Source organism: Fopius arisanus, unplaced genomic scaffold (genome assembly GCF_000806365.1).
Source record: "Fopius arisanus strain USDA-PBARC FA_bdor unplaced genomic scaffold, ASM80636v1 scaffold00010, whole genome shotgun sequence".
In the NCBI taxonomy this organism is placed as follows: Eukaryota; Metazoa; Arthropoda; class Insecta; order Hymenoptera; family Braconidae; genus Fopius; species Fopius arisanus.
The window spans coordinates 1,286,530-1,306,073 of NW_011887749.1; the positions used below are offsets into that span (position 1 = coordinate 1,286,530).

General features: G+C 35.2%; 2 protein-coding genes and 1 long non-coding RNA gene across 4 annotated transcripts in view; 1 reads left to right on the forward strand and 2 right to left on the reverse strand.

Annotated features, from left to right (window-relative positions):
* The window catches only part of dsx-c73A (doublesex cognate 73A), a 22,520-nt gene extending 15,512 nt beyond the window's left edge, over positions 1 to 7,008 (reverse strand). The window contains exon 1 of one of the 2 annotated variants that reach the window (XM_011298375.1): positions 6,773 to 7,008. Coding sequence is in view for 1 of the 2 variants with exons in the window: in XM_011298374.1 (XP_011296676.1) it covers positions 4,310 to 4,359 (50 nt within the window). In the remaining variant the exon portion in view is untranslated. Of the gene's footprint in view, positions 1 to 4,309; positions 4,686 to 6,772 lie in introns of those variants that run through there. The other variant, XM_011298374.1, reaches the window with a different exon arrangement.
* On the forward strand, positions 3,163 to 6,415 carry LOC105262674 (uncharacterized). Its single transcript, XR_891840.1, has 2 exons — positions 3,163 to 3,339; positions 5,718 to 6,415. It is a non-coding gene; the product is annotated as an uncharacterized lncRNA (long non-coding RNA).
* A 3,101-nt stretch (positions 7,009 to 10,109) lies between the features above and the next one.
* On the reverse strand, positions 10,110 to 19,336 carry aos (protein argos). The gene is made up of 4 exons (XM_011298376.1): positions 18,594 to 19,336; positions 14,559 to 14,779; positions 14,037 to 14,208; positions 10,110 to 12,703 (listed from the first exon to the last, which is right to left on the reverse strand). The coding sequence occupies exons 1-4, from the start codon at positions 18,846 to 18,848 to the stop codon at positions 12,461 to 12,463; spliced, it is 891 nt and encodes a 296-aa protein (XP_011296678.1). The 5' UTR covers positions 18,849 to 19,336; the 3' UTR covers positions 10,110 to 12,460.
* Between the last annotated feature and the right edge of the window lie 208 nt (positions 19,337 to 19,544).

Consider the following 19,544-nt stretch of genomic DNA (forward strand, 5'->3'; position numbering starts at 1 on the left):
AAAATTTCAAGCAATTCTTATATCTGCGCCCATACGTGTAAAATAACCTTAAATGTACATCATCATCTTAGGCCTCTGGGATTACTGAAAGAGTGCGTTTCTTGAAAATATTACTGTTATTCTGACCGTTGCTATTAAATAATCTTCTTTGTTTATCGATCATTATGGTCACTCCAGATGTTCGGTTTTTTTTTCAAAAAAGTATGGAACGACAAGTTTCTTGCTGAGTACAAACACTGACGTTTTGTTTGCATTGGGCAAACATCTTCAGGGTGTCTTCCGTTTTTTTATCCCGAGGTGGTATAGACGCGGGAGAGCATGTCCTCCGTTGGTGGTAAACATTCTGTTCTCTAACACGCTTGCGAAAAAAAGTTTATTTTTCCATTTATATACATCAAACGAAAGTGAATCCATTCTACTTGAAACCGGGATCTCACGTTCCTCCTGCTCATCAGAGAGGAAAATACCAACTTTTCGTGCATGTGTGGGAAAACATCAGTTCGAATATTTCTTCATTAATTTATTTTTTGACCGTTTAATATTAGTATATACTTCTGAAACTGTTAAATTCCTTTTTGGAGAATTCTCTGAGAAAAACATTTGCGGGTCGGTTTTGTATGTTTTATACTACTTGATCGTAGTATATTCGATTTTCGATGTATATAGATGATTACTTGACTTGTCGGAATTCCGACCAATAAAAACACCGCATTTAATCTTATTTGGGCTAATTGGATGGCTATCGTTTCAAGTATTTTTCGGATATCTCTTTGGTAATTGGTAAGTAACAAATTTATTGTATAAGCAATGAAACTGGCCAGATTAAACTTCCCAACTGTCAAAATTTGATAATGTGAATGCACCAGATCTGAAAAATGAATTGATTTTGGGCGAACAAGCATTTAGGCCTTACAAGCTATTGATCAACAAATCGGCAAAACTGTTCCTCAAAATCCTAGATAAATTGAGTTGTTCCCCAATTAGATGAAATGCGCCGTTTCGATTGATCGAAATTCGCAACCCCTCGAGCTTCAGCATTAATCGGATATCTACATTAAGCTTCCCTGCAAGCTCTCGGGGTATTACTACTAAAAGAATGATTTTCCTACGATTTTAATAACAATAAAGAATATACTAGGATCATGTATAAAATATACTTAATTCAATTATTAATTTTTCCATATTTCAATAGAAATTCAATAGATAACTAACCGCTTTCACATTACCGCCAATTACTGTACTTATTATATTATTTCGGATAATCTCATGTAATGAACTGATTGGAATTTAGCAATCCAGGTACTTGAAAAAAATAAACGCACTTGGTACACATTACTAGCCAGCACCTGGTGAGCATATCATTGGCCGAGTTTCACATCCTCTTACCTTTGAATTCATTCTACGCATAACACATAAAGCGCAGCACGATGGATCTTCCGTTTGAAGAAAGCGCGTTACTACTCTAGTTCACAGAATTATGTTCGATTTCGTACGAGTTCCCATAACATCATATTATATTTTGTATGCATATGAGTATATTATACATAGATGAGGAGGGTTTAATAACCGAGTTAATGGGTTATTTATGAGAACAATAATTTTGTTTGATCGTTCCAAATAAGTCATTTATTTAAGAAATTGTCATATTTTTTATTGGTATTACGTAATGCATTTAGTATACAGAAAAAAAAAAGATTTTGCTGCAATCTCAGCGAAATGAATGTCATCCATATTTTATAACAAGTTAGGAGTTAAAACGTTTCTAAAAACGTTGGGAAAGTTGAAATTTAATAATGTTGTTTTAATATTTCTGGCGATTACTGAAAATATCACATGCAATGATGAGAAAAATTGGCATGGAGTCAAATGAAATTCATGGCGGCCGCATTTGATTTTATCTCTGGCTTTATTATTATTACACTATCAACTTTATTACTTCTCACTTTAGTATTTTTGAATTGTCAGACTCCTCTCTAAAATATTTGAGGATTCGTTTCTTTGACATTCAGCGAAAGCTCACAATTTCAATGAAACGTTTTTGATTTTAATCCGAAGCACAGATTAAGCTTAACTTACGCCCTCTTCTTGCACTACTCCTACTATTGTTCTAAACTTTTTTCTCTTGTCTGCCCCCGTACTTATTAAATTTCTCTTACTAATGGACATGAACGGAGAACAATGAGATAAATACTGTAACCGGAAAATCCCTTTAAAAAAAACTCCTGTCGTAACGAAAAGTATCACTGATTTCGCCCGCATAGCTCGGCTTCTGAAAAATTAGTTTTTTTTTGCAATTACAATGAATATATAAAAATCGTTTCAAAAAATAAGTGACCGCCCTAGATTTTATGTAATAATAATATTACAAGTAAAAATACTGTAATGTTACTTCGCGAGAATATTAGCACGAAAAATGTTACAAGTCGAGATGATTATTATATTATTTTCAAAAATATTATAAATGAAAGGAGAGAAGAAGAAGAAGAAGTATAATACTGGCAAAATATCGTTGCCCTCAACTTTTTTGGAATGAATATCCCTAAATGTAGTCGATTTTTGTGATGTGGTTGAGGGAGCTGGAAATGACTTTTGGGTATGTTAAGAAATCGATATATTTTGTGTACCATACTAAGTACTGCTTGCGGATTTCTATGAATTGAATTCGTCATTCGATCTGCAATTTCGTGGAATCTCTTCGAGGCGTCGCTCATAATATTATTTAGTCATTTAAAATATTTAAAAATTATTGGTATATTGGGGGACAGTTGTATCGAGGAAAAGCTCGAGGGTAATGTTTTTCTTTTAATTGTTCATTTTTAATATAGACTCATAATGATTTGTGATCTTGAAAACTCAATATTCGGACATCTAAAATATGTACAAATTATTTTAAATTTTCATCATAATCTTCCCACATCCTGAATTGAATGTCCGCAATAAATGATTTGCTGTGAATTCACGGTATGCATCGTGCGCGGAAAAAACCAAACATTTTCACGAACTCAATTAAAAGCATGAATTGAAGTCTCGATACAATGCGGAAGTTATTGCCACTTTTGTTTGGGCTTTGTGCACGTCCGTAACAAAGTTACCGATTATTTTTAGGTTTCAGTGGAAGAATGAACTTGCATGGGTAGTGAAGGAAAAGTGGTGTAGGTTTATGGTAGAGATGGAGAGGGGAATATACGAGGAGTTGGTAATCGAGTGCATAGAAAGAGGAAACTCGGCACTCGCGCTCTCTTAACGGTAACGCAATTTTTGAATCCGAGACTAAGACGCGTACTGACCCTATAGTACACTCCGGACTTTCGACACGCGTCAACTTGTGAAGACAAAAAAGTAGGTATTTAAACGATCATGTTCTTATTGTATCCACGTTCCTTTGTATAAATGTAGCATCGCTAGAAAAAAATGATAATTTGAACAAAAAAAAACTCGGCATATCACGAATTAGACTATCCATTTCTTCAACGCACATCCAAAATCTGGGAAACTCTTCGGGATCACAACACAATTTTCAAAAAGGGTAATCTAGGTTAAAAATAAAAATGGTACATAAATCACTACTAACTGAAGATACTCACTTCGGTTTTTTATTCGTTAAGCGTCGATCATACATTTACGCGATTGGTCGTCACTTAAGATTTTAGGAAGAGAAATATTCAAGAAAAATTACGGATCATTTCACGTATTTCGCAAGTGAGAATGGCTTATGTTAATTGCCATAGAAATATGTGAGAAAAATTTGAAACGCTCAGGCAATTTTCAAAAAAGTTAACCAATTTTTTTAGAAACTGAAATCTTTTCGAATAATTATTGGGCTGTCCCAATTCTGTCCATACGTGTTGTTTTCCTTGATTCAAATCCGAAAGAATTCGAGGCTATGGCGTCCGGTCTTAATAAAAATATCCACACACTTGAAAATAGTATTCTTATGCTGTTATCACCCTGCTGTCATCATTCAAACCTGCATCTACTTGATTCCACTATATAATCAATTGCGAATAGAATTTGCGAAAAATAAATGAGCGTATAGTGCCATGACTTAGCAATTTTGTGAAAAGATTGATTCAAGAATCAGGTTGATCGCTATAACGAAAACAAGTTCGTTGCAAATTTCAATCAAGAACATAGGCGTTCAACCGACGCCTTTTTCTTTCTCAGTGTATGTGTCATGTACAATGGAGATATATCTACTTGCATAGATAGCCGTTAATGTTTCAAGTTAAGCAGAAGTAAACAAGATGTTAGTAAAAGGAAAATCTTTAGCCCGAGACGTAATTTTTGCAAAGTTAATCACATTGCTCACCTGGTTGGGTTGCAAAAATGTCTCTCATGTAAATGACATATATATTTCATGAGATATTTTACAACGCCGTATAGCGATTTGTTGCCTCAAAATTATAATGTTTTCCATGTTTGTGTAACTCATTATGTATCCATAAATCCTCGGGAACACCAATTTATAGCCTTCTGCTCCTTTAAATAGTGGATTAGCACATGTACCGCGTTTATACAACTTTATTCAATTCATTAATTGGTTCTAGGTATACTAATTATCTTAGGGAAGAAATATTGCTCCTGGTGTACAATCAAAGAATCCAAATGCGAAAAATATATGACTGTTTATTCTAAAGTAATTTTCTACGTCTAAAGTCAATGTTCTGAACTTGCTTCTTGCTAAAGAGAGTAACTGAATGGAAATATCCACTTAAGGGATTGGATACAATTCGCCAAATGGAAATTCACCCAACGGCATGATTCGACTAAAATGATTTTGCCAAACTCATGATTCACCTAATATTCTGATCGCATTGGTATCTAATAAAATCTGTGCCTTAAATACTGAAAATGGGTGACAAACAATAATCACTAAAGCAACATTAACAATTAGAAGAAGAAAATCAATATATTTTTCATGGAAAAGATCAAGTTGTCAATGCAACCAAGACAATCCCCCACCAGAAAACATTTTTCAACTAATGGAGGTGAAATTATTTTTATGCGAATTGAGAGTTAGGCGAAATGATTTTGAGATGCAGGCCAAACGAAATTAGGTAAGTTATACAAGTACCTCGATTAATGATGTAAGTGACGGAATGGTGACACTGTACTGCCTGAAATTTGGATAGAAGAAATTCTCATACGTTATTGTAAACGTAATTACAAAAGCACTCGCTTTGGAGAAATTCCTCTGTTAATTAAATGTCGTTCATTGCATTTATTACATTTCTCTCAAATAAAGTTATTTCAATAGCCGAATCAGTCTTTCAAGGCTTTCCATTCCTTTCCATAATTGCGCTGATGTTCAGCGAAAATCCATCAAATAGCACTCTTGGTACAAAATTAATCAAATACTTTCCTCAAGCTTTCCTACCTAGCAGCGAGTGTGTCAAATTTATCTCTACCAACTAGTAGTATTATTACTGAAAAAAAAATATTCAATTTCTTGTACGCAACTGCAATGTGGATTTCCACAAATATAAGTCAATGTCCAATTCAATGGATTAATCTGACCCTTTAATTTCATTAAGATCCGATAATCACGCCTTTTCCATCAATAGCTATGTTGCTATGATTAAAGAGGTTTTTTGTTATCCGCACTATCTATCGCTCGTGCTTCCTCTTTCTCTCTTTGTTTCTCTGAATGAGATTAATTTTGTTTGTTTCTTTTTTTTCGCACATCACATTCATTCTCTCTCTGGCATCTCTTGAAGACAGGCAGTGGACAGACATGGCGAAGGTTCCAACCACTAGTGCACTTTCGTTACGCTTGAGGGGAAATGAGCGCGCGAGACTCGAAGGTGAATAGCGTCGTCTTGGTCACGGTCAAGGTTCGCGGCGAATGTACATTATCGTTATGTGCCGATGAACTCACTTGCGCGGAACCGATAAAATTGCTGAGGTTATTATATTTCATAGGTATTTTTATGGGATTTTGTTTGAATTACAAATGGCTTATTTTCAGAACAACAGAATTTTCCATTGATTGATAGCTTTGTGCAGTAATTGCAATTTTCTTCAAACGCCATAAGAAGGATCTACTGATTAAGAACCATGATTTATAGCAATTTTTCAAATAATTAAATTAAACGAAATCACGGCTTATTCTTTAAATATCTAATCAGATGTTGAAAAATTTTGAACAGATTGTTTTTGTAAAAGCACTTCTTTACCTTCTTTGCTCATTCGTCTCGAATTCTTTGGATCGACGACTGTTAGGTAATAAGTTTATCCATTAGATTTAACTGATTAATTATAAATTTGTTTCGTTAATGTGTAATACACATACATATATGTCGTAAAGATCCGGCGTCATGATCTATTTACATGATAAACCATTTTTCGATCTATTTCCTCCTGTAGATAGGACATTATATACTGGCTTATTGAAATACAGATGAATATCAAATTAGCCAACTTCACACCATAATTTTATTACCACCATTGTTATTTGTTATTTTGTTACCATTATTTTATTGTCTTGTACCAGTAAATGTTCTCCGACTCATTGAGGAGCCGCATAAATATGATACATGAAGTATTCGAATAATAGATGCCTCTTGAAAAGAAAGACAATTAAAAAATAGTATGATAATCTGGAAGTAGTTTCGTAGGCCATTCTCATATTTTTCTGCAAAACCCGTAAGTGCATAATCCTATTCTGACATCTAAAAAATATTAAACCTGCGCCAAGTCCTTCGGCTTAAATATCTCTCATCACTTCACTGCAAACTTTCTCTTCTCGATCCTTAATACTCAATTTGCATACCTTTTTTATTAAAAATACGAAGCTTAAAGTCCTTGATAATTAAAGCACTTGTATCGAAAGATAAAACTCAGACAAAACAAATAATGCAACTTGAATAAATAGAAAATTGAAGTACTGGAAAAAGGGCTAAAATATCGCACTGTGTTATTTAAAAAATGGTCAATCGTGCAAACATTAATAGCCAACATACGCTCGTCAATGTGAGAGCGTTGGAATACGACTGGGGTCCCACGTAGAATGGATCCTGACTATGAGTCCCCGCTAGTCCCACTTACCAACCAACCAGAAACCTCCCGTGTATTTCTAGTTAGCATCTCAGCTAATAACTCGTCGTAGCTATTCACCGAGAGTGGGGCCCTCCCGTAAAATATTTTTAAAAACTGCAGCACCACATTAAGATCGAAAAGAGAGAGAAAAAAATGAAAAAGTCCACGTATAAAGAAGAAATACTAATCGCTGAGGGAAAGCAAATTGCCACTGGCCCGGGATCCAGCACGATCAACCACCTTTATGTGATAGAAAAAGCATTTGCTGATTTTAAATTATAAATTATCCGATTAATGGATACAAACGTGCTTACTATCAATATTTACGTAAATTTTACCCTTTTTTAACTTTCTTCTTTTCAATTTACCGTTTTATAGCAAGATACTGAATTATTTTCTAATCGTCACTCTAGAAATTTCCTCCTGGAATATCATTAACAATATTTTAGTTATCGAGCTTTTTTATTGGATCGAATGGAAGTAATTTGAGAGGTTAATCATACAATTCTATAAAATTCACATCCTTTTCACCCTAAACGTGAAATAGCCGCTTCTTAGTTGATAAGGTTTTCTTCCTGAATGAAAATTGGCTTCCAATTTTGCTTGAAATGCAATTTTCATTGCAGAAAATGTATAAAAGTCGTGAAGAAGGGCTAAACTAATTGTTTATAAAAGACGACGAAAAATTACCGATGCATGGAATTATTGCTGCTCGGTAATAGATAGATAGATAGATCATGTCGCACGAACGAATAATGAAGATCAAACTTGTCTTTTAAGCATTTGCACGAAGAAAAAGATTTACGAAAAATTATGTGACAACTGCATAAATTTGCGGCGAAATATTATTTCATAAAAAATTTAAAATTAACCAGAATTTTTATGTTAGTATCAAGAAATCTTTGTATAACATCAAGGAAAAATTACGTAACAATATAACGAAAATTCAGGTTAATTCTGTGACTCACGTTTACGGAACTGTCACGTCATGGTTTGTGAATTTTATTGATGGAAATGCAATAAAGTGTGACAGAGATGAAAATGTATGAACTTAAATCAGCCCTACGCGTACTAGAATCAGGTAGATGCAAGTATTTAACGGGTTATAATAAAAAAAAATGCAAAAAGTGTAGGGAAATATTCAAGTGTGCGCACACTTTCACCAAAACGGGACGCTCTTCACTCGAGTCATTTCAGATTTGAAGCAGACGGAAAAAAGATCGAACGACATATATTGAGAGAAGTCCAATAAAAATTAGCCACAGGAACACATAAAATTTACGAAATGTAACGGAAAAATTCTTGAACATAATGATTCGTGAAATCGCTCATCGATCGAACAGTTTCCAGAAAAATAACAACTTTTTCATATTTTTTGAGTGACAGGTCCGAAAGTTTACTGAACGTTTCCGATTTTTCGGTGACGCTTGTAGATAAGCTTAACTGTTCGGTAATTTTTCTTGAATATATTTCTCCCTGTAAATACTTCATCGATGATTTTTTTTTCCTCATCAATTCTATATATTTCGTATTCTCACTACTCTACAATTTTGCAAATCTTGTAGTGCTATAGATTTACGTTATTCAGGATGTGACGGGCAGTGGAATGGTGGCGAATCACCGGATACGGATGACAGAACATTACGTTCGAACTGAGAAATGCGCGCAGAGTGATGGACCGAAACATTCCCATCGACGCCACCCTAGTCGACCGAATACTTCCCTTCAAATTTTTTATCCATAAAACTTCATACTTACGTGACAAAAACACTTTTTCACCATCTAAGAAAAAGAAGACTGCTCGTCATTACTGGATATTAGTATTCAACCAAAACTAATACCAACAAAATTATTTAAAATTACATTAAAAGAGGAAATTCCATTTCTTCTTCCTGCAGATATTATTTTATACCTAAATATCACTTGAATTCTGTAACCCCATATCTCCTTGATTCTCATTCTTGAATCCTACCAGTAATCAAAAATTATTATTGTCGGTAGAATTTTTAAAAGACCGTTTTTTTTTCTTGATATTTGGCCCTACGTTATAACAGAAAGGTCCCACAAAATAACAGAAGAATTGAGGCGTGGCATTCGATTTTTACTCCTATTTTGATTGGTAGATCCTTGTAACGTATCTGGAATGTCGAGCCAATCGGAGTTGTAGAACAGGATTTCAAAAGATCTGAGGAGTAATCTAGGTTTGTTCTGATTTTTTGTGGACCGCCGGGAGCGAGACCCCCCGGAAAGTTAGGACGTTGGGAAATAATTGGCTATAATTCCTTTTCTATTCAATTCGATTCTTCGAAAATTGAAGTTCATCTCGTCAACACTTGAATAAAATGATAATTGTATAATCGAATCGCAGAAGTATTGAGGAATTACCCTATGTTTTCCGCCATTTTATAGACTGCCTTTCTAAGAATTTAAATGACGGAAGATCAAAGTAAGTTTTTCAATCTTCTGTGACCCCGTTAAAAATTTGAAAAAATTAGAGGAAATGGGCACTTAGTTCGTTAAAATTTGAATCGAATGGGAATTTTATAACAGGATCACAGAAGAATTGAGGAGACACCTCTTTTTCCGATTATTTTTGAAGTATCAGTTTTGTGGGAGCCAGATTAGTAAATAAAAAATATTTTTATATGACAGCAATTAGATTATTAAGATGTGTCCTCCTTCCGTGGATTGCGTCCGAACTCAATAAAGAATGCTGCTTCTTTCTTCCTTTCCAGGCGATGTCCTTTGTTTAGACTATTTACTAAGCATTTGATGAGAGGAAGGGTGATTTCCAAAAGAAGAATGATCCCACCGTATATCTCATTTTCATAGTTCAATACATAAATCATATTTATTTCTTCTCTTTTCAATAAGAAGTTACCCCATGTTTTCGGCCATTTTGTCGGCCGCCCTTCTATGATTCAAAATGGCGGAAAACATCGGGTAACTTTTCAAGTCAATTATATGATTGATTTTTAGCGCTAGAGTGATAATTCTTCATCAACTTCGAATATTGCAGTCTGATGTATCGAAATCAGAATTGAGGAGCTTGTCAATATAATGATGGGAATAAAATGGAGGAATTAATTGCACAGATAAAAATTGACCTTGCTGCTTCTCTAATCACCCATGAAATGAATATGAAACTGATTCAACGTAATTTCCATATATTTAATTCAAATAGTAAAAAATTACACAAACATGATTAACGTCAATCTCAAATCAACATTCTATTATTATTAAAAGAAAAACGTCCAGATGATCTGCCGTTACCTCTCAATAACTGCTCCGAAAACGAGTCATATATACAGTTCAAATGATTATTCACATAAATTTCTATCCATTGTATCCTTACGGAAATATTAACATTTAAGATGTCACTTCGTCGAAAAAAACGTACCATTAAAATGAGAAAATTACCCAATACAATAATCATAAAATAAGATTTTAAAATAATCTTCATCTACATTTTTACTTCACTCCATCATAATAGTTAATCGTTAACATACAACTAGTCATGAAAAATAATAATTAGGGAGGAAAAGATAAGATATAGTAATGTTGCTGCGATCGATAGCTTGAAGATGAAGGGAATACCTCTATACATGGTTTATACAACTGCATCAAAATTAGGAAAGATAAATATCTATAAATCAAACGAACTTAATTGCTGCACATGAAAAACATTGAATTTTCTTTTGCGTGGAAAATTGTGACCATAATTTCCAGGTAAAAATTTTTCCTAATTCTATCCTCTAATTCCGGTTGGAAAGAATTGTCAGTTTAGGAACATCGTTAGTACATTATAAAATACATAGTATTACATCCTTGTGAATAAAGTTTAACATACCCTGACAGAAAAAGCGTCGATTAAATGTGCACGTTTTTGTTTAAAATTCGAAACCAACCTAATCTTTCAGGCAATCATTCCACGAAATTGCCAATCAAAGGCACTAAACGTCCATTTGTTTTTCGAAAATTTTATTCTCAATCGATTATGCATTTGAATCAATTCTGTGCATGCTTTACCAAGACCCTGGTACAATTGGCTCGAATTATTTCGGACTTGAATCAAAGAAATACTTGATCGACGCTTTTTTTCCTCAGTGAAATCCGTCTATTACCAATGGATTATCCCAATCATTACGAGTATCGTTTAAAATTTTTTGTCACATATCCATCCGTATAATCTACGAGTGGGATTCATGTTTGATAACATGGACGTGTGACAAATAAATATTAAAATAACATGTATTATTTTCTCGATGCACGACAATGGTCACTTAAAGCTTTTATAGGTGTTTCTATGAACAATGTGAGAATTCTTCTAATTTGCTAATAAAATCACCACTCCAATACTATTAATCACTTCATTCAGCCCACGATACCATTTCGTTGGAAAAATGATGAGCTGAAGAAGAATGGGCCGAAGAAAATGACCTCTGTAGTGTTTTGCCCTGTCCAGTTTCGTTTTCCATCAATTTCCCATCTTTCTCCTATATATCAGTACAGTATGTATGTACTTCACATCGTCTGCGCACCTATCATCCCAGTACTGTATTAGGATTATCTTAGAATAATCGTTCTGGCTACGCCGCTTCTCTGAGATGCAAGTACAATACTGATATTTTGTCTATACTAGACTGCTCTTTCGAATATGTACACCATATTATTATCATACCAGTATAATATCGATAGGCCATACTGGCGACTAAAATGAGAATGTAATGTTACGATATCGATATTATGTATCCCGAGAGCGAAAGCGCGCTCTGCGCCATTTGATCTGGCAATTGACCAATAAGAAATGACTTTTATCTAGAATCGCCAATGAGAGTTTTACTCATAACGTTAACTGAAATCTTGTGTTTGGCAAATTGATTTATGTGTGTAACCCTTTATTGAAATTATTTTATGTAACGTAAGACCAATTCACCAATGAGAAATGAATTTTATTCGGAATGGCCAATGAAAAATGGCACTTACGCATGAGGCCTTACGTGTGAAGTTGGCCGAAATCTTACATTCCGCAATTTAATTCATGATTATTAGCTCTTAATGAAAGGATATTGGCAACTGTATATTTTTCATTGAAAGATTGTCCAGTGTACTGGCACATCGTAGAAACAAGTCCGATGGTGAAACTTTAGTACGATGTACGACCCGCGTACGAATATCATAATTAAATCCGGTCGTTAGTACGGCACACCAGTAAAATACTGGTATGATAAATGCACAGATAGACGGTACTATACCGCCACGCAATACTTTCCAAATCAGTGTACGTGTTTTTTGGGTTTTTTATTCGCAATGATTTACCCACAGTCGGTATAATAAAAAAAAACGATCTATGAAAAACCAGTAACTAAATTCAGACAAGTAAGAATGATTAAAAATTTGAATGGTCCGATATCAGCGATCATCAGAGGGTATAGACTGGTTCGGTATGATGAGCTGGGACACAGTAGCCACTGTAGGTTTTTATTTCGAGGGCACCACTGTAGGATCTCGCTGGTAGGGAGCCTGGATCTGTGTGCCTCCTCGGACACCTGTTACCATTTGGACATTGGCAGAGAGGTGATGCATTCACTTCCTCTAGCTGGGAACTACGTCGTTTCCGAACTGTGAATAAACGGCAGGGCTCTTTGTGTTGACACCTCAGCCTCTGTGAATAAATATTTTCGGTAAATGTCTAGTACAGGTCCACCACAAATAATTATCATTGAGGTAATAATTCACTCAAGGTCACTTGTTAGTTACAAGAGCGGATTAATTGGTGAGAGTGTAGATGGGAGACTAGCGGGATACGAATATAAATCGTAAGGAAATCCTGAGCAATTCCTTCAGTCGCTTCAGCAATAGAGCAGCCCCCCTCCCTCTCCCTCTCGGCCATTCCTTGCTTTCACTGTTGGCACGATGAGTGAGTGAATAATATTTAATATAATTTAAATTGAATAAGTGCAGTAGGGCAGCGGAGGTATACCACTCATCGTGTTTCAGTCAGTGATAGTTGTGAGGTGAGGTGGCGTGATGTAATACTGGTGACTTAGGGATCTATTCAGGATTACCTACATTCATTCATCTTCTTGTGTATCCATTGTCTATCATATCATCGACACGATCGCCACATCCTCGTCGTGGCCCTGAATATCGCAGAGAGTAATGTATTTAAAATCACACAAACACGGTCTTCATCATCTCATCAGATGGAAACCTACACACTCCACTATAGAACATCCAGATTGAGTTGACTTGGATGGCTAGATCTATAGTATATAGTATAGATTCTATGCTAGACATTTACCATATTTACGATCGGTTATTTATTTATATGAATCAATTAACTTGAGAAGATCGATAAACTCTCCAAGCAATGGACATGAGATTAGCTTTTGCTTCAAATAAATTGATCAAAAAATCTTTCTGTAAATATAATTTTAACGGTAAAAATAGTAACTAGTGGTAAATTTCAATTCTTGAATCGTTAAATGGAAGAGCAGATCAACGATAAGTGATCTGTACGGAAATCTATATGAGTGCTAGATGTGGTGTTAATGGGCAGACCTGCAATAAACCCACTCTCATCAGGTGACTATTAGGTGACACTCAATTAAAATGGCTGTATAATCAATATATTTAATAACAACTTATTTTCATATAGCAGTACTGTATGGTCATTTAATTGACGGGAAGAATACAGAGCAGGTCATCAAATTACGGGAGTCATTCAGATTCGCCATCAGTTATCATGTCTTCAAAGTGTACTACCAACCAGCATCAACCATCGATCGATTGACAATTAAATATCAATTGTTTAACTATCCGCCTGTTTATTTTTCATGGTGTATCATTTTATTGATCCATTTGACTGTTTTTCAGTGTCATACGACTGTACTATTGGGGGAAACCCGTCATCCAGTGATTGACTGGAACCACTCAGCTATTGCTGGCGGCTGACTCATCAATTTTTTAGCCATTGATAATTTTGCGTTACTTACACTTTGTGGTGAACATGCGAATGCATACACGTAGGTTGCATTGCCTTGGGGTAGCCTGTGGGTTGATCTTCTTATGATATAAGGAACGCTTCCTGGACGACACCTACAGTGCACTTGCTGAACCGTTGAGTTATTTGAACCAACACCTGGAGCTAATGTCCATGTGATATCTCTAGAAAATTTATAATTGCAATAATTAGGATACATATTAAATTTAGGGTATTTAGGGTAATGCGTGTAAGATCAAGAGGATGATGCGAGTTTATGTAGAGAATTTCACGAGACTTTTTTAGTAGATAAAATTTCTGTTTATGATATTCTACGATTTGACTTTGACGATTTTCTCACAAGTTACTTAAATTTCATCCTTCCGTTTTTAAAATGTATTTTCACTAGATTTTACTAGAAGAGAGTAAATTTATAGAGGGTTTTTTAATTTTAGAAAGGAACAATATGTTATTTAATTTTGCTTGGGTGTTCCATTTTGCTCTACCCTCTCTAACCAGTTGTGTGATTACTTACTTGAAATAACGGCAAATTGGTAGTCTCTTAACTGGCTCACAGAGCTTATACTGTCTGGTTTTATCAACAATCGTGTACCCATCATCAGCATGTATACTGCTCGGACACGTACGTCCTCCAGGACATCTGCACTGCCTCTCCACCCACGGATCTCCATATAAATCGACTTTGCTACACACCTCACTCTTATCCAAGCATTCTGGAAGTTCTGCTTCACTCTTCTACACAAAAAAGAAACTCAACATCAACAACTAATGTTAATACCCTTAAACATTGAATAAATTAACTTTTCCTGTAGTTCTGGTTATGGAACATTTTGTACCACTCCACGTACGTAAAACCCCACTTCCCACACATTGTGATGAAAAATAGGATTCACCTCGTGCTATAAATCTCTGACAAGCTCAAAACACTTTCCCGCAATCATATCGAAATATACTATTTTGGAAGCATTTAGTGTGCATAAAGTGGTTAATTTCCGTACGATTTGCCTAAAGTTCAGAGATCGAGCTTGACCTTTACGCACTCTGTGGATAAAACAAATACTTTGCCTCCACTACAGTTCCAAACGCGGCATCTATTGTAAAAATTTGGATGTGTTACTCGTGCGTGCGAAAAGCCAGTTTTCCATGCACCTGTAACTAAATATACTATTACAAAACAGATTAGCGTGCGTAAATTACGCCCATTCCGCACGATATGCGTAAAGCTGAAAAGCGGCGCATAAAATTTGGGTTTATTGCAATCATGTATCGTGCAAAGAAGTTCTATTTTACGCACTAGTCATAGACATAGACCCCTTCTCATGTTCAATAAAATATTGGATATTCTTTCCTCCAATGCTTCATCAGATCCTCAAAATTTATTCTCAAATAATGAGCTCTTGCGTGGGCCCTAGAATAATCAGTGTGTAACTAGTGTTTCTCATGGCACGTGTTAATTCTTATTTGTAGGCGTACCGTGGGTTTTACTAGCAAACTTTCACTAATGTACAAAGCACATAAAAAAATATTTAAGATGAAGGAAATCTAAGAAAAAAGTCGGAGGAATTCATGATGTCGTCTTTACTTTGAGGCATTTCAATACACTCATTCGCTCGCAATAAACTCCAAGATTTTTTGACGATTTTCAAAATTCATCAGAGAATCCTGTTGTTGGAGCTTTTTTCCACTATAAACAGATTTAATTTAAAAAATCAAGTATATTGAATGAAATCTGATTACGTAGGTTATTTTTTCCATCTTAAATTTTCGACAAGTGTAATGTTCTGATGGAATATTATGTATAAATATACCTTTCCACGTACGATCAGTTATCCCAGAATTTTTTGTCGATTATATTTACTATAATTTGCAGTAGTTATTAGGAAATTAGTCATTTCTGAATTTTCTACTATAATGACAAAAAAAATAATCCCCCCCAAAAAAAAAATCAGATGTAACGTAAATAGAGTTTACGAAACTGCCAGAATTGCAATGAAAATTATTATTTTTTAAGAATAATTATAATGTATATAAAAATTTTCTCAATTAAAAAAGAGCTATATCTCTACATAAAAGTGAAAAAGCATGAATATAAAATAAATAAATATCATTTAAAAAATTTACATATCTTCATATACAAAATATTTTATATAAATTATTTTCCATACGCCCGAATATGATTATTAGCGGCGCGCAAGCGCGAGCGAAATGCTGAAAGAAAATATGAATAAAAAAAATTCCAAGACTATGAATGAAACTCCGGGATAAATAAACCTTGGTAAATACACGCGGTGTCTTTCATTCATTCTCCCCAGTAAATACGAAAAATAAATAGGAAAGGAAAAAGAGAGAAATTCGATAACAAAACATTACGTCAGTGAAGGTAAGAGGATGAAGAAAATGGCGAATTGAAACGGTGGCACTGTATAAACTAAAATGAAATAATAGATGAGCCGGAAGAGGCCCATGAGAAATCCGGAAGTTCTCACGAATCTCCCGCATCTCTCACGACCACAACCGAAACGAACATGACACCTGGCAATCGCCCAGCAGCCCAATGGCTCAATACCGTGCCACCCAAGGACCCAAAAGGACCCATTTCCAGGCCTTCTTTTACATCAGAAAATGCAACAGGTAAACATGTGTTCGTCCTTACAAATCCTTGAGAATTATACAAAAATATTCAAAATACTGCTGCATCTGCCAATGACTATAAATTTTGCAATCTTCAGAAATTCCTCTGTACTTTTTCAATAGTTTAACCATAAGGATGTTAGACACCTTTATCGTCAAAATTCACGTTTTTACATTTTTTTTCCGGCCAACCACCAATGGTATTGACGTAAAAAAATATGTTTTTACAATTTGTTGTGATTTAATTAATTTTTTAAGTATATTTAAAAGTTTAGAAAAGCGCAAGAAAATGCTGATACTACCGTGTTATTGTCGACATCTTCTCATTTTTCATGTTTTCTATTAATCTTAGGGAAACCCTCGATCAGATAGATATAGTAGAATATATCGGTTTTAGATTTTATAACTATTTTTGCAAAAGCATACTGAGAACATGGAAAAATCATCGACCGCGATGAAATGAAATGAAATGTGAGACATAAAATAATAATAAAACTTAAAAACGGTATATTTTTTCACGTCAATTTCACCATGGATTTTTCACAAACGAAATTTACAACTGGAAATGCATCGATGAGCCACTACTAAATGTGACCAGTAGTTCTTTCGATGATGGAGAATGCGTTTTCTCTCCTCTCATTCATGACGCATCAGTAGGATAATTTAATACATAATGAAAACCCTAAAATGTGAAAAAAAAAACACCGGACGTAGGGCCGACGAACAAGCATTCTTTGTAGTCCCGTTCAAGTAAGAGGAAACGACGTACACAGGAATCTCAAACTCGATCGGCGAACTCGTTATGAATGTTGCCCCAAGTGTACACTGCCGTTCCCTCCTCTCCCCTGTTACCCTGCATCACCTTTTTCACCCACCATTCCTTCTCATCTGTAGCACAACTTCATGACAGGTTCGAGAACTTCCAAGTGGGCGCCACTTGGGTTGTACGGTGAAAAGACCCGGATGACATGGAAGCTTTTTCTTCTTCAAAACGTCAACATTACCCAACATTCAAAAACTATATCCCCCTCCTCTATATATTCACGAAAAACCACAGGTAAACAATAAAGAAGCAGCTGAAATTCAACTTTAGATTTCATCCTAAAAAAAAATCAGCTTTTTCCAAAATCATTATCTACTAACAACAATTATGCTAGTATTATTATTATATAGTTCTTGTATGACGGTAATGTCTAATGTCAATGAAACAGTGAACAATGCCGAGTTCGAATCCGAGTTCGAATCTTGAATACAGATATGTATCCCATTCTAATCACTAAAAATTTCTTGTAAAATGTATATTGAGAATATTTCCCGATCCTACTCTATCCCATCCAAATCCTATCCAATTGTTTCCCGTGACGTACCAACAATGTGAAATATTATATAATTATATGAATTGCCTTTTTTGATGGGGAAATGTATTTTATAGAAACAACGAAGATCGTCAGAGACTTTGGGGAACAATCATTAATGAAAGTAGAAAAATTACAACATTCAGTGATCTATAATGATGATGATAGCGCATATTTGGATTGTGATTAAAATATAGGAAGGAGAAAGATTAATGAAAGATGGAGAATATGGAGGTTTAATGGTGGGCGCGAAAAGCGTCTTTAATGGCCCGCGGACAAATGGTTAGTGGACATTGAAAGACTAAAAAAGGCGCGCACGGTGAGTTCGGCCGGAAATTGGTCAATACATTTAATGCAGCGCGTGCACTTTTCCACGCGAGCTCATGTAAATTTGTCCCCCACAATAATAATAATGATTATTATTATTATTTATCTCCCTCCACCCTCTCCATTCAACTCGGCAATTCAGCCATGAGCCGTATAATACGTGCAATAACACCAATACACCGACTGTAACAAACGCACGTATTTGAAAATAAAAGAAAAATTCAAAAGCCACTTACTCCAATTTGATACACAACTCGGGGCTCCTGTTCCGGTCGTTTATGACGTTTTTTACTATCAATCAAGTCAATCTCAATGGCTGCATCCTGAAACTCCTGCAGCTCAGCTAGATACCTGCTCTCATCCAGTGACAGGTACTCATGCAAAAACTCTTCACCAGCATCATCCATTTCAACACCAAGCAAATTGCCAAAACACTTGGTACGCATAAAGCACAGTGTTACAAATAAATACATTATCATGGAGAATTCCATTTTAGTAAAACCAATCGTCTCCTCCACTCCAATCAAACTCGATTGATTATCGATAAGTGAATAGTAAATATTATCGATAAATGCCGTAAGTCAAGTCACATCACAAGCGATAGATTTCAATAATTCACATAACTTGACACATATCCAATGACTTAGTGCATTCAAGAAGATAGCCAGCAGTATTTTTAATGAATTTTTATTTTCTCTTTTGCATCATATTGAGTCATAACATTGGCACAACACCACGTGAATATTCAGTTATAGTATATAGTATTGATTTCAATCGAGTTAGGAATAAACAATGAATTTGATTGGATAAGGACTTTTGATGGATTTCAAAAGCAATATGATGGAAGTAGCAAATTGATTGTTTAGAGAATAAAAACACTTGGTTAATTTTCGGTGTAACTTTTGGGTTGAACTGAGAGGAGTTGTTGGTGAATAGTAGGTGAGTGCCGGTTAGAGAATGGCGCCCACGGGGTACACGAAGGTATGCCGTGGTTGAACTGGACTCTTAGACCAGCGGCAAAGCATGAATGGGTACCCCCTCTCCAGTTAATTCTTTCTTTCTTTCTTTCACCCTCCTGTCCCCCTCTTTTTGCCCTTCGATCTCGATCTTCGTTGGGATGAGATCGGAGAGGGGATGGAGTAAGAGGGACTCGTCTTCTTTAGTTTAGCTGTCTCTTTCCCTTTGGG

Coding starts and splice junctions, on each gene's coding strand:
- aos (XM_011298376.1), bottom strand. CDS start 18,848: ATGGAATTCTCCATGATAATGTATTTATTTGTAACACTGTGCTTTATG. Junction 14,780..18,593: donor GAGTTGTGTATCAAATTGGA/GTAAGTGGCTTT, acceptor TTTTTTGTGTAG/AAGAGTGAAGCAGAACTTCC. Junction 12,704..14,036: donor TCGCATGTTCACCACAAAGT/GTAAGTAACGCA, acceptor ATTTATTCACAG/AGGCTGAGGTGTCAACACAA.